Source organism: Manduca sexta, chromosome 20 (assembly GCF_014839805.1).
Source record: "Manduca sexta isolate Smith_Timp_Sample1 chromosome 20, JHU_Msex_v1.0, whole genome shotgun sequence".
In the NCBI taxonomy this organism is placed as follows: domain Eukaryota; kingdom Metazoa; phylum Arthropoda; class Insecta; order Lepidoptera; family Sphingidae; genus Manduca; species Manduca sexta.
In genome coordinates this window covers 13,900,112-13,914,831 of record NC_051134.1, presented here as the reverse complement: position 1 = coordinate 13,914,831, position 14,720 = coordinate 13,900,112, and the positions used below count along the sequence as shown (strand labels likewise).

Genomic DNA, 14,720 nt, shown 5'->3' with positions numbered 1-14,720 from the left:
CATAATTTCTAGTTCACATAAGAGTTGTGCAAATACAGCTATATAGGTGATTATCAGTCAAAAAATATCTGAAAGCCAGTATGTATTTAAATAAATAAAATGCCATTATATTATCTGCAATAATTTATTTAAATTGCAAAATAGAAAAATTTATATGAACATGTAGAAGTAGGTACATAAAACTTTCGTAGGAAATTCTTCAGCATTTCTGATGTACTAAATATTTTATTTATTTATTTCAATTAGAATGGATAAACCAATTATACTAATTAAGTTATTAATAACAGCATAGAACTAGTAAAATATTAAACAGATCAATAATGTACTTGATGACTACATGAAATATGCAGTATCATGAGTTCATTTCATAATAATGCAATCATTCATACTGCATCACATACCAATCAGCTGAAAAAAAAATGACAAAACCTGGTGCCCTATTAAGGATAATATTATATAGACCTATTAACTTCCTGCTATTTTTTTTTTTGCAAAATCTGTGAATACAATAATGTGAAAATATAATATTTAAAATAAATAAGCAGTTCCTAATAAATACTGTAGTGGTTAAGGTATCTTCACATTATAATGTTGATATTTGAACCAGTAGGTATATTATACATAGTACAACAAAGCATACCTAACAGGACCTAACATTACACATTTATATTAATAATGCCAGATCACATGCTTTGGAATGTTGAACAACTCAAAATAAAACAAATATTACAGAATAAATGTATTATGTATTAGTATATCTGAAAAAATATATCCCTTCTCCTTCAGTCATCTGTTTTACTGGCATTTTTAACTTATCATCACTTCATGAATACATGTTGCTTTTTGGCAATCATAGTGACTTAAAAAATTATGAAAGACATCTGCTATGAAAAAAGAAATCATACCCAGCCTTGTTTTTTCCCATAAGAATAACATGTCACCGATCATTATTTTCAAAAAATACATCTCAAATCTGTGGCTGGTGGGTTGAGTTTAGTGGAAGAAATATGAAGAAATTATTGGTATAGTACAAAAATGCTTTAGATTTTGCCCAAACATCATCAAACATATTGTACATAATATCAAATTATCTTGAGCTTTACAGTTAACAGGGCCAATTGTGTCCAGGCATTGTACTCTTGAGTTGGTTACTACACCATGAAGAATGGCACCAATGCATCATCAATAGACACAGCCATCAATAGCAACATTGACAACTAAGTATAATTCATAATCCTCTCAGGGCAAAATACCCAAATGTCAAGTATTTTAATCAAATCCTTTTTCTTTTTCTGAATCATCAGATGACTTTGATTCATTAGAATCTTCTGTGTCAGATAAAACTACAACCACTAAAGAATTATTCAGTGCTGAAAAATAATCTTCTATTATTTGTGCTGATACTGCCCTTTAGATCTTCTTTTTTTCATACTTATTTGATCTGAAATTTCATTACTGTGACGTCTTAAGAAACCTTTGATATAATCTATGCCAGGTAGGTTATCTCTAAATTTTTTAATTTCTATTCCGGCTCTATCTAGGTATCCCTTTATTAAACATCGTAAATCAAGTGTATTAAGTGGATATCCCAATGTAGAACAAATGTTTATATATTCAACTATAGATTTTTCCACTTCTTCGCTTATGGATTGTTGACCACCATGACTTTTCATGTTTCGTGTTGCATGTCTATGCAAAACAGACTTACTTATATTATACTCTTTAGATATTTCCGAGAGAGATTTATTTTCCTTTTCATAGGCTTCTATAGCAGTTTTTAGTGTTGTGGGATTATACCTCTTATAGGGCCTTGAGCTTTTGAAACATACACACGAGGCATATCTGAAAAACCAAAAATGAACAAGTTTATTTAAATAATTTTGGGCCTACAACATAACATTCAATAAAATAATACAATTAATATCAAGAATATTTATTTGTAACTAGATACTTTTAAACATAAAGATAGAAATAAAAATATAGTTCAAATAAAACTTAATCTGTCTTAATCAATTGTCTTGGGTGCATGGTGAACACTCTTGTTCTAAATTTTACGTCGGAACTGCAATTATCATTTATCACTACCAGTACCTACACTAGCCTCTGAGGCGACTAACCAGTGGCTCAGGCGTACAATACAGTAGTTAACTACCATTTATATATCATACGTTACTCGTTCACATTCCACTCTACGTGTTTATTCCTTTTTTATTGATATTCATAGAAACGTCCCAAATCCCCGAAAAACTAATGAATATATTGTGATATAACTGAGACTTACTTTTTTGGATGCGAGGTTTCGAACACTAATTTATTTACTGTGACATAAAAGTCATAGGATAAAGTATAGCAATATTTAATTATTGGAGACACGACTAATTTAATAAACTATTTAAGCTGAAAACATTTTAAAATGCAAATTGCAATATTTATTGGAGACTAGTTTATAATTTTGTTTATAATAGTCAAAATTTTGGTAATTTTTTTTTTATTATTCCAGATGATAGGCTATAGTCTTTCAACCATACTGCCTAGTCTTACGTATCCAAAAAAATACAACACGTTAGAAACTATTATATTGGCTAATAAAAATAGTAAAGTTACATTATTATTGGTACTTACCTCCACAACTTATGGATGGGAATTCTTTATTCTAAAAAAATGTAGTTATAAAATTATCAAGCTTGTAATGTATACGGTTTTCAGTCCTCACACTCTTTTTCTTTTAAGTATTTTCTCACCTGGCAATCGTAATATAGGTGGAGCCTAGAGTATATTATAATTCTCTTTGGCCTAGAGAATGAGTTGAGTTCGCATTAAAAGATAATATTTCTGTCTGTAAAGTGTACCCTGTATCTAAAACTTTCAGTAGTTTGCCTTCACATTATAATTCTCTTTGTTATTTATTCCATGAAGTGTGCCCGTAATTTCAGGAAAAGTTGAATTTGTTTTGTGTTTATGTAAAAATTTTTGTGTGATTCATTAACGTAAGTCAAATCTGTCGTTTTGGACAAATAAATTATCAATTTATGTTATGGCCCAGTTGAAACACACAGTATAAAGCCTGAATTTTAAATATCGATTTACGTAAACTACAATTTGTATCTGATTACAGCAGGAAACATGGCCGAATTGGCAGCATTACTGCAAACGGAAATCCCGGAGGGACGAAACCATCTCACAGACAGCCACACAAATTTGGAGCGTGTCGCCGATTACTGCGAAGCGAATTATTTCCAGTCCGAGAACAAGAGGCTCGCTCTCGAAAGTACTAAAAACTACACGACTCAATCTCTGGCCAGTGTAGCATATCAGATAAACACTTTGGCATACAATTTCCTTCAGCTGCTCGAACTGCAGACAATGCAGTTAGCAGAAATGGAAGGACAGATGAACCATATCGCGCAGACTGTTGCGATTCACAAAGAAAAAGTGGCGCGTCGTGAGATTGGTGTGCTTACGGCCAACAAAGTGACCAGCAGGCAGTACAAAATCATTGCACCGGCTAATCCAGAAAAACCAATTAAATATGTCAGAAAGAGTATTGATTACACAGGTGAGAAATCAATTGATCCAATATAGGTCAATTATTCAGTTAATTAATTGCTAACACAACCATGTTTTTTATAGCACTTGATGATATTGGCCATGGTGCACGGTGGAATGGTGGTGCTTGTGGCACTCCTCGTGGTAGACGATCTGGATCTGCATCAGGTGCTGCGCCCCTCCCAGCACCCACTACTAAACCACCAACACCACCAGCTGCAGTCCGAGCTGCCTCTGCAGCTAATACAGGCACTTTGGGGCGTGGAACTCTTGGTATGAGTTTATGAACTGATGTTTACAGTAAAGGATATTGTTATCTGTTATATAATTTAGTTACAGCATATATTATTTATAGACTGCTGTCCAGAGATGCCCATTCTCTTTGATTCTCTGGCAAAATGAAACTTTATTGTCTAAAGCTTCCTGAAATTGGATTATTTAATAAGGTTTATTAAACCAAGTTGATAAATAAAACTCAATAAAAATTTAAAGGTAAATCGTCTCGTGAGTACCGAACTCCGCCAGCGGTGGCGCCTCCACAGGTGCCATCGCATTATGCACCTAACTATCCGAGACGCCCACCAGGCTACTCAACGCTGCCTGTTGCTCAGCCACAGGTATGTTCAACAGCCTCTGAGATGGAATAGAAAAGTTACTAAATTTGTTTGTTGCTGAAAGAAGGTAACTATATATTCACTAATTGGTAGCTGTTTCTACTTTGGATGTTGAAAATGTGAAAATAAAAGTCCCTTAAGTTGATATGTATATATTTTTTAATATGTTCATCTGAAATTTTGTAAGCTTGATGTTTTATAATTATTGATAGTTACTATAATTACACATTTCATATTTTAGGTTGGCATGGTGCATCCAAATCAACATCAAACAACACCCTCTAATTATACTCAACAAGATCTCCATTCTAGTATGCCACGTGAGTTTTTTTTTTACTACATACAATTTTAATAAAATTTTAATAGATGCACATACAGTGAAGACAGCAATTACTTGCTTGTTTTATGTAAATTTGCGTAAAATTATAATTATCAGTCAAATACTTGGTATATTTGATTAACAATATAAAAATAATAATGCTATACATACAATGGAATATAAAATTGATAATTTATATTTTAGCTCCACCATCACCACTGATTGGGTCAGATGGTGAACACAGTCAGCATTCAATGAGTCTGCCAGGACAGGTTTGTAAAATCAGTTTATATTCAAGTAAATATTTTTATATTCTGATCTTGTAATTAGGTTATTATTGATACCATTATTTTGCAACACCTGTACAATTGATGGAGGTACTTAATTCATTACAAAATCAGCCTGATTTGCCAATATGGATCCATAGTTTTTGATAAATATTTTTTTTTGTTGCAGCGAGCATCGTCGTCATCAGCGGGTGGTGGTTCAATTCGAGGCGGTTCCGTTTCGCCTCCGCTGCCGCCGCCCCCCATGGACGATGAGCTCACACACGACGCCTTCGGTCGACCGCATCAACTCAACGTAAGCGTAAAAAAAAAAATTCTACCACTACACATAAAAAAAAACTAAAAATACTGAACTTATGAAAATATTACCTTGTAATTTTCTCTGTATTAAAATAAAGGTATGTCTTGGATAATTAATGTAAGTCAAATTAATCTGAAATTTATTTCCATATATGGTTGAAGCTATATACATAAAATTTCAGTGAAATAATACCAGAGGATTATATTGACAGCTGAACCTTTTTGGTTTTAGAACAAGATGGGTTCTCAATATACAAGTGCAGTTCCAGCCATTGTTCCCGATGAGGAGGATCTGCCTGGATGGGTACCAAAGAACTATATTGAGAAAGGTAATACCACTGAACATATAACAATACTTACCAAATATTTATCTCCATGTATCATTTCGCACAAATCCACATCGAAATGAGATAAGGGGAGGCGCGCTTTGATAAATAGGGGAATATTTGTTTTTGTATGAATTTGTCAATTAATATAGAGATTTTAATAATATGTCTGCTTTGCTATGGGAGGTAAATTATAACCTACGTTTTTATTCAGGTCGCTCTCAGTATTAGACGCCCATGCCCAGCAGTGTGACAGTATATAAGGCTAATATAATAATGTTTTTGACAAAATAGTACATGGAAATCAAAAAAAATATCACCATTGCTATAACTTATATGCACAATTGATTCGCTATTCAAAAAATATGCTATTGTTTCAGTTGTAGCAATCTATGATTACTATGCTGATAAGGAAGATGAGTTGTCATTCCAAGAGAGTGCAGTGATATACGTTCTGAAGAAAAATGATGATGGCTGGTGGGAAGGCGTCATGGATGGAGTCACTGGATTGTTCCCTGGGAATTATGTGGAGCCCTGTGTTTGAAATTGATGTGTTTGCCGCGTCACAATTGTATTGCCATGTATCCAATATATTATTAGTTACTTGCACATATTAGAATCAATTTAATTCTTGATTACTAATCAGTCTACAAAGGGAAGTACAATATTCTGTCTTAGTCTAGTACTAAAATGAATTAGAAACCTTGTTCCATAAAAAGAGATCCGATTTTGTCTGATGTATGTTTAAAATTAGGTGTTTTGATAAAAAAAGACAGATAATGATTTAAATTCTATTGTGAATAATTTATTGTACTACCTCTTTCCTATGAGGTAAGTTTATTTTTTTTTTATAATCCCTAATTCGATGAACCAAGAAGCTAGAGCTTTTATGTTTTTTTAATTCTGCACTGTGGGTTGGTCTTGTTAGGCATGTGTGGAATATAAGATTGTAAGTTAATATTGACATTCTATTTTTGCATTTTCTATACATTGTATAATTATTTACTAACAAATACTTTTTTATGTTAGTATATAAATATATATATATTAAAAATTGTTATGCTATAATAAATATATATATTTATATTTATTATAGCATAACAATTTTTGTTTAGATCGAACTGATTATTTTATTCCTTAAAATTCAAAGTGTAATGGAATATCCTAGCCTAAGTGAATGGTGAGAGTGACGTTGAAGGTCGAAGATCGGTGGCATTAGTTCTGACGTAGTGTATCTAGTAAGACAACTCCGTTTAAATAACGGTCAGACCTTATACTAAGAAAAAAATTACATCTTTCATATTACGGCTTTATGTTAATAGATTTTCCCCCTTATTTATAGACATTATATAAGGACGGAGCACTACTGTGATAAGTGGTTTTCAGCTTTATTTGACAGCTTGCTGTTTATTCAGCTTTTTTTATCTGACAGCCGACTAGATTCAAGTTGTATCTCAATATTAGCCAATCACTACGGCCCTATGTCTACGCACTGCGAAGGCTGCCATGCCGTCAGCACTGAGAAACAGACTAGTTATCACAACAAAGATAGAGCTTAAATAAATAACGTCTATGAACAAGGGGGTTTGTTTCCTAGTTTTATGAAGGTAAATAATAAGTGTAGTTTAATCATATCCAATTTATTAATGTTACATGGAACGTATCCTAGCATAGCAAAAAGTACATCTGCGTTTTCAATTTCTTGTTACAGAGAAGAAACTATTGAGTAACTAAGATGAACAATGTCCTTGTTTCGATATTTTTATCACATTAATTCAAAAATATTTCTACTGTAATTGAAGATAATTGTGAAGGTAAATTTAAGATGGCTTCCTAATTTATATATACATACTAATAGATCTTACTTGCTATTTTATATTTTGATTTGAAGAAACAATGTTACTTTATATAATCGCAATATTAAATCAATGCTTATGGGATCCGATTATATTGTTTTGTAAGGAATAAATCAATAAATTATGTAATTTATACATCTATAGTTTTATTGCTCGATTTACAACGTGAATTCATGAAGAGTATTGACGATTTGCAACGATATTGAGTTAATTGAAAAAAAAATTGTCTGCTTTTGCGAGATATTTCAAATAGCTTATCGGCCTACACACAAACACATGCGTGAATCGCATACAAAGTATTATCCCTATGATTAAGCGCTCGTTATAGAAATAACAATTACTTCCTTGTTATATTGTAAGCGCATGTCAATAAATTTGTTAAGAACTCATACGAGCTACAAAAACGCCCGTCTAACCGTCCGTAAAAGTAGCGCACAAATCTGGTCCAAAACATTCCTTAGCAAGTTAGAATACCGCAACTTACACTATAAAATCGCATAACATATTACACAAAGATTGTAAAATGGCGTATGGTTTTCTAATTCATAGTGTGATCCCGCCATTCATGTTCATGTATAAATACATATCAAAAAATGTACTTAGCGTACCAAAATTTACAAACACATGAATTACACACATTCGTATCATCTACGTGTGGAAAAACCTTATTTTTTCATTTCAACTAATGTATTGGTTGCTTACGATCACTGAAGATTTTATACTATGATGGTCTATCATGACTATACAACAAATGTCATTCTTTGTCGTCAATTTCCATATTTTCAGATGATATGATATCCTTGCCATCAGTCTGTTGTGGTTCTGCTTTAGTTTCCACTTCTGTTTCCGATTTGGACGCTTGTCCTTCCGGAACGCTATTTTCATTAGAAGTGCCATTTTCACTTTCCTTGTTGGTATCTTTATCATTGCTACAAATAGAGAACAGTGGATTAGCATGGGTAAAATATAAAAAAAAATGATCATTTGAAAAGTACCTTACCTTGATGGTCCATTGGGGACTTCTACGACATCATCATCGTCATATTTTATATTGATGACTGCTTCCATTATTGATTGTATGCTCTTCAAAGCGGAATGGAATATTTTGGAGCTCGCCTGTAAGACAATATATTAGTTTTAATTCAACAATGCGTAATTTAGGTTGTTGTTTTATGATACTGGCATTATTTGTCATATTTGCTCCCTTGAGTCACAACATTATAATCGACTTTATGTTCGTTGTCATAACGAAATTATTTGTTCAAACACACCGCACTTGTGAGGTGGTGGTATAAGATGTGTGTAGTATTACCGTGAGCGAGGATACACGCGCGTTGGCAGCGGCGAGGCTGGCGCTGAGGTCGCCGAGCTGCTTGTGCGCGCCGCGCTCGGCCTGCTGCGTGGTGCGCTGGTCACGCCTCGCCGCGGCCAGCGCAGCGCGTGCGCCCTCCAACGCCGTCTCCAGCCGCGCGCGCACCAGCCCGCCGCGCGCCTCCGCTGCCACCAACGCGCCCACATCCACCAGCCGCGACTTGTACATCACCATGCCTGCCGCACATACAGTCCATAATTAAGAATGGATCAAACATAAACCGAAGATAATACCGGCGATATTCTGAGCCATGTGCTACAGATACAAATCTCATTCAGATTACAAATATATATTTTCTTACCAGTTTCACTAACATCCTTAGTGCCTCCACTCGTACTGCCCTCGGTTTCATTTGGATCTTTAAATATGGGCAATAAGTTGCGATTGCCTGCTGCAATAGCTTCCCTCCAATTCCGTAATCTAATATGGAACATTAAATACTGATGTATGAACCATGTGTATAATTAAACATGAAAAAATATCAATAGTTATTTATTAAGTAAATAAATCTTTACAAAATGTTTGTAGATACTTACATGTGGAGGAACTTCATTTGAAGATACTGTTGAGTCCAGTGGTAAGTCTTGCATGGCTTCCGATGTGCCCGATGCCAGATCTTTAATGGTTTGCAGAAGTGACCTATGACCAATTAAATAGTTAACAAATAACAGCAAATAGCCTTTAATACTATATTCACAGTCGAATTAAGTATATTATGTATATTCTAACTGTTTAAAATTCTTTGAGTAATAATTTCAACCTTCTACCACAAAGATTAATTATAACTACAGTAAAAAAATTCAATGTCTGTAATAAGTCAACTAAATAATACTTATTCCATTAAAAAATAACTAACTTGTAGTTGAACACATCTTTCACACACACTTTGTCCAAAATAGTGCGTACTTGTGAGCGAGACAGTTGCAGGCCGAGACTCATGAACAAGTTCTGCAAGTCTTTCTTAGTCATGCTGCCGCCGCGTGAAGTGTCAAAGTATACCAACGATAATAACAAATAAGGATCAGGGGGCAGTTCCACGCCTCGGCTGCGTCTTCGAGGCGAATTACTCCTGTCATCATCACTATGGGAATCCTGAAAATTTTGAGTGCTATGGAATATTTGATTTTGGAAGATTATTATCTTTGCCTTTCACATTTTAGAAAAAGAACTGACTGTTATGTGTCATTTACTTAATATTTTACTTGAATTATGTAATGAAATTAATATCTGCTGCTGCACTAAAATCATAATTATAATATCTTACCTTCCTATCTCTTCTACGCGTGTCTCGCCTATCATCTCGCCTATCGTCTTTTTTATCTTTATCATCTTTTTTATCTTTGTCATCTTTCTTTTCCTTATCATCTTTCTTATCTTTATCATCTTTTTTATCTTTGTCATCTTTTTTATCTTTATCATCTTTCTTTTCATCCGTTTTTTTCTCATCTTTCTTTTCAGCCTTATCAGAATTTTTATCTGAGGTTTCGTCAATTTTTTCTGGTAATGTGTAAAGTGTTTTGTAGATGTAGAAACCGAAATCACGCATCAACATTTCATTGAACAGTTCAGCAAACACAAATAGCTAGTAAAAGAAACTAAAGTTAGAAATGTGTCAATTCGAAACAAAAGATACTATATGTAATACGAACAAAAAGTAATACCTCAAAGCTGTGTTCCTTATTGTCGATGATGCGATAGTCGAGTAAGAGTGAGAGTGTGGCCACATTACAGCTGAATTTACCGCCCTTGGCAGTCGCGGACGGATGCACTATAACATGTGGCGTACTTGGCAGCTCGTAACGAGATTTTAATTGTTGCTTCTCTTTTTCCAACTGAAAAAAAAAAAAAAAAAAACAATTACATTCAATACTACTTTTTTGGCATTGTAAAGATGAGGATTAGGACAGAAACATAAGGGCTGTTGTTTGTTTATTTACTGTTTATTATTTGCTCGAACCTGTTTATTGATAGCTTCGGCTACCTTTTTTTTTTTACGAAATATTGCATTCATACCTTCCTTTTTTCTTCTTCAATTTCCCTCTGTGATCTTTTATCTTCCTTTTCTTTGTCTTTTTGATCATTTTGGTCTAACTCTTCAGTTTTATTGTTCCCTTTATTCTCATTTTGGTCGGTTTTTGCCTCTAGAACTGCATTCTCGTTTTGATCTTCATATTTTTGCCCATTTTTATCATCCGCTTCGGCCTCTTCATCCTCCAGTTCCATGACGTCATCCACTTTACCATCCTTTTCTTCTTCAGTTTTTAATATTTTCGAGAGACGAGAAATAAGTTGAGGACGTGGCCCTGTGTAAAAGACAAAATCAGATTCAGATTTACAGATTAGGGCAATTATAAAGTAGTTTAAACAATGTTTTACAAGTACCTTTGCAGCTCACATTCCTAGCTCGCAACTCTTGTCTTAGTTCATCTGCTTTTATCGTTCTTATATCAATTTTAGAATAGTGTGTTGGTTTTGGTCTGTTTTCATCATCATCATTTTCATCTATTGTTATTGTGCTGTCATTGGGACTGGATTCATCCTAAAAATGTTCAAAGTTACTTAGACACCATTTTTAATTCATAAAATTTTTGTGTGGGCCAGTTAGACTCGTATTAGGTAGAATAAAAAAACAATTGATGTAATAGGCAGAAATCGATTGATGATATTTTTAAAACAAAAAACTACGAGAGAAAATTGATTAGGTATTCTAAATATTAATCCACATTGAGCGATGATTGCACGACCATGAGGATGAAATAAGATGTCGGCAGCGCAGGCGCGTCGATCTTCGTCATTTTAGTAGCACACGTTGCCGGAAACATAAGACAAACAAAACTGGGAACAAACAATTGAGGATTTGTCCGCAGTCCCGTCGCCCTCTGCCGGCGCCGCCGGCTGCTTCGCGCCACCGGTGCCGGGAGCCGCCGCGTCGCCGTCGAGTCTCCTGACAGCCGCCTCGTAGGCTGCTTTATACTGGTCCTGAACGTTGCTCCACTCGATATGCGAAGGTTGAGCAGACCACACGTCTGGCAGGTACAACACCACACACTCGAGCCGTGACTTGCCGCCGCTGCCCTCGCGCCAGTAGCAAAACTCCACCATTCGGTACCTGCGCGGGTAATACAGTTATAGTATACTCACAAGCGTAACGACTCTCAGCCACCCGACTGCTGGCATGGACACGACACATCCGCTACGAGAGTTATGATACTGCTGTATGGCGGGTTACATCGTCTGCATCCGATCAGTTGCGCCTCGCATGATGTACTAACGCCTGCATACTCTCACTTTAGGAATGTGTACTGTACCATGACCAATGAATAGAGCCAAAGCAGAAGTTTCCTCTATTACAATCTCTAAGGATAATGTATGATAGAAATGTCAATCAGTAATAAAAATGTATCAAGAAGAAACTTTTGTCTCCAGTTAGAGAAACACATCAATCCAGAAAGTCAGGTATCAAGACAGTACACCGGCCAATCATTAGAAAATGTACTCACCATTGAGTGCATGCTGATAAGTCTATTCCAGTTAATGCTTTGCATGTTCTGATAGCTGTTTTCACAAGAACCTTAGGGTCCGTCTGGGGATTTTCACCATCCAAAGAAGGGCTCCAGGGACCACCTATGGCAAAGTTTTCACCACCTTTTCCTTTTTGTCCTACAAGGAATTTTATCATGCGAGTAGGATGTAAAGGTGTTTTGTTGGTACTTGAGCGTTTGTCTCTCTCGTCTGGTTTCGTCAGACCACATTTTTGATACAATGTCTCCAATGTAGGCATACTAATAAGCATTACCTTGAAATAGAAAATATATATATATATATTAACAATTACATCATACTTATTAAAAAATAAAATTAATATAAATCACATTCTGAATACTTTCATCTTTTAATACTGACCTTTGCAGAAAATCTGTAATCTGCATCAGGGGGTTCCAAAACTGCATCATTTCCATTGGGACATTCAATTTCCTTGTTCATAATGTGATAGCTGCAGGGGTTGTTTAAAGAGAAGGGGGCCTGTGGTGGGAATGTGTCACCCCATTTCACAGAGGCACTGAAGAAGTCTGATGGGATATACAAGTTTGTATACCTGTGAGATAATGTGGGGACATCTACTTTTTGTCTGAAAATAATGAAAAATATGATCATTTAAAAGATATTATGATCACTATAGTCTTGCCATGTTATATTGTCACTACTGTAAAACCATATATAATTTTATTAAAAAAGTTAAATAATATGCTGTTTCTTTTTAACTTACATATCCAGTGGTATTCTCGGAACACGAACCACATATTTGACTGGTGATGGTTGACGGATGACTGACCGTTTTCTTGGTGGCGAATCTCGCCTATTCCTGCTATCACGCCTTTCCTTTGAACGTGATCGACTCCTTGAGCGGGATCGTTTCTATAATATTAAAATACGGATTTGAGCATTATGTTCAAGCAAAACTACAGTTGGGATTGCCCTAGCAATATAAACATGTATGAGAAATTGATGATGATGATGATTTATCTGATTTTTAAAATAATAATTCATTCATAATTTGTAATTAATATAATGGAATATTGAATAGATCTGAGGAAAAAATTAAAAGAACTTTGATCATATCCGCCTGTGATTTATTTTCAGTTACATGATACAACCTTATGAAGGCATTACTATTGTATAAACTGTTAGGTGGTTGATAACAACAATCACCATATTAATTAGGTTCAACAATATGTGACCTGAGAGTAATTCTTAACTCTAATAATACAAAGTATCTCCTAATAACTTACTCTGTCATCCCTGCGTGGTGGTCTATCATCTCGCCGCGGAGGCATTGATTTTTTCGATGATGGAGGAGGTACAGCATTGTATGAGTTTGATTTAGAAGGAGGTGGCTTAGTCCCTGGACCAGCTTTAGGCAGAACTTGCACCCGCGTCGCATTCCATTTCACGGGCATGTTAGGATTGTAAGAAGCTTCAACAAGAACCCTATCGTTCACTTTAGGAATAATACCTTTAGCGCACACGGATGTTTGATAAAATACATCATGGTCGACGAAGCCAAAATCATTGTGAGCTTTGGTGACAGTTCCAGTAAAAACTCGTTGCTCTGTATTAGTGGGGGGTTGGTTTGCTTGAGCATTGGAATACATGCTTTGGTTCATCGCACGAGGCGTTGGATACGCTACAACGTTGCCAGGATACATCTGACCTTGTGCCATCTGATTCATTGGCATTTGCCCTGGCATCGGCATTGTCATCCCGCCTTGAGCTTGCATCGGGTTAAACATTGCTTGAGTTTGTTGAAATGGTATCATTCCCTGTTGTGTCATCATCGCATTTGGATCCATGATTTGTGGATTCATGCCGGTCATATTTGTGTTCACATTTGACCGTGCCCACGGTGGATTTTTCGTGCCTCCAGCAGATTGCATGTTTGCATAAATAAAATAAGTACTGATATTTTGTTATGTCTACACACCAAACAAAGTATGTGAATAAAATCTACACTGTTTTATTACTTTACGAACGCCGCTAGCTTCATTACTTCAATAATCAACAGACAAAACAATGGCGTCCTGTCAGAGTTGCCAGTAATCGGAAATAAAACTATTTCCTGCCAATAACAATAATATCGATATTAATTATTTTTATTTTATTACAAATAATAAAAAATATTAGTAAACTTGTGCACTGAATACGCCTAGCAATATGAAATTATTGTCTACACTAGTTTTTTCAAAGCAAGTAAAATAAAATATAACAAAAAGAGAGAGTTTTAGTATAGTATGTTGATAAAAAATATTCAAGTAGCACAAGTTTTTAACATAATATATAAGTACTTTTTTACATATGATTTCGTTGATGACCTCTAGAATTATTTTTTCCTATTTCAACATTCTTGATTTATTTACTTAGTACTTGTAGGCATCGATATATATTAATATGTACTACGTATATACATATCAATGGTTGCAGGTCTAAAATAATACAATGTTGATTGTTCTGGATACCACTTATTGTCCTTTTGGATCACATAGATAAAAAAATAAGGATTTTTTTCTTATAACCAGCCGCTGATTACCATTACAGCATAACT

The 14,720-nt window shown here is 34.9% G+C and overlaps 2 protein-coding genes and 1 long non-coding RNA gene across 5 annotated transcripts; 1 reads left to right on the top strand and 2 right to left on the bottom strand.

Annotated features, from left to right (window-relative positions):
* Nucleotides 1-108: 108 nt before the first annotated feature.
* Nucleotides 109-2,495, bottom strand: LOC115456407. Its single transcript, XR_003939875.2, has 2 exons — nucleotides 2,282-2,495; nucleotides 109-1,842 (listed from the first exon to the last, which is right to left on the bottom strand). It is a non-coding gene; the product is annotated as an uncharacterized LOC115456407 (long non-coding RNA).
* Nucleotides 2,496-2,743: 248 nt separating this feature from the next.
* On the top strand, nucleotides 2,744-6,003 carry LOC115456395 (abl interactor 2). Of its 3 annotated transcripts, none has more exons than XM_030185438.2 (9): nucleotides 2,744-2,987; nucleotides 3,116-3,556; nucleotides 3,631-3,819; nucleotides 4,039-4,163; nucleotides 4,402-4,480; nucleotides 4,684-4,751; nucleotides 4,936-5,061; nucleotides 5,299-5,395; nucleotides 5,773-6,003. In XM_030185438.2, exons 2-9 carry the CDS (start codon nucleotides 3,124-3,126, stop codon nucleotides 5,934-5,936), a joined length of 1,281 nt encoding a protein of 426 aa, XP_030041298.2. In that variant the 5' UTR covers nucleotides 2,744-2,987; nucleotides 3,116-3,123; the 3' UTR covers nucleotides 5,937-6,003. The 3 variants fall into 3 exon arrangements, with proteins under 3 accessions (XP_030041298.2, XP_030041299.2, XP_030041296.2); XM_030185439.2 differs by having other exon boundaries at nucleotides 2,752-2,987; nucleotides 3,119-3,556; XM_030185436.2 differs by having other exon boundaries at nucleotides 2,764-2,804.
* Nucleotides 6,004-7,013: 1,010 nt separating this feature from the next.
* On the bottom strand, nucleotides 7,014-14,201 carry LOC115456394 (cell division cycle and apoptosis regulator protein 1). The gene is given in 16 exon segments (XM_030185435.2): nucleotides 7,014-8,177; nucleotides 8,249-8,364; nucleotides 8,561-8,796; nucleotides 8,922-9,024; nucleotides 9,026-9,040; nucleotides 9,157-9,259; nucleotides 9,477-9,712; nucleotides 9,885-10,202; nucleotides 10,282-10,452; nucleotides 10,634-10,923; nucleotides 11,003-11,159; nucleotides 11,468-11,729; nucleotides 12,121-12,416; nucleotides 12,524-12,749; nucleotides 12,888-13,036; nucleotides 13,411-14,201. Coding segments are annotated over 16 exon segments (3,498 nt in total). The 5' UTR covers nucleotides 14,056-14,201; the 3' UTR covers nucleotides 7,014-8,002.
* Nucleotides 14,202-14,720: the final 519 nt, after the last annotated feature.

What these genes read in the sequence shown, in the direction of transcription:
- LOC115456395 (XM_030185436.2), top strand. An exon ending in AAAGAGTATTGATTACACAG is followed by an intron (nt 3,557 to 3,630) that starts GTGAGAAATCAA and finishes TGTTTTTTATAG; the next exon opens with CACTTGATGATATTGGCCAT. An exon ending in TCTCCATTCTAGTATGCCAC is followed by an intron (nt 4,481 to 4,683) that starts GTGAGTTTTTTT and finishes TTTATATTTTAG; the next exon opens with CTCCACCATCACCACTGATT.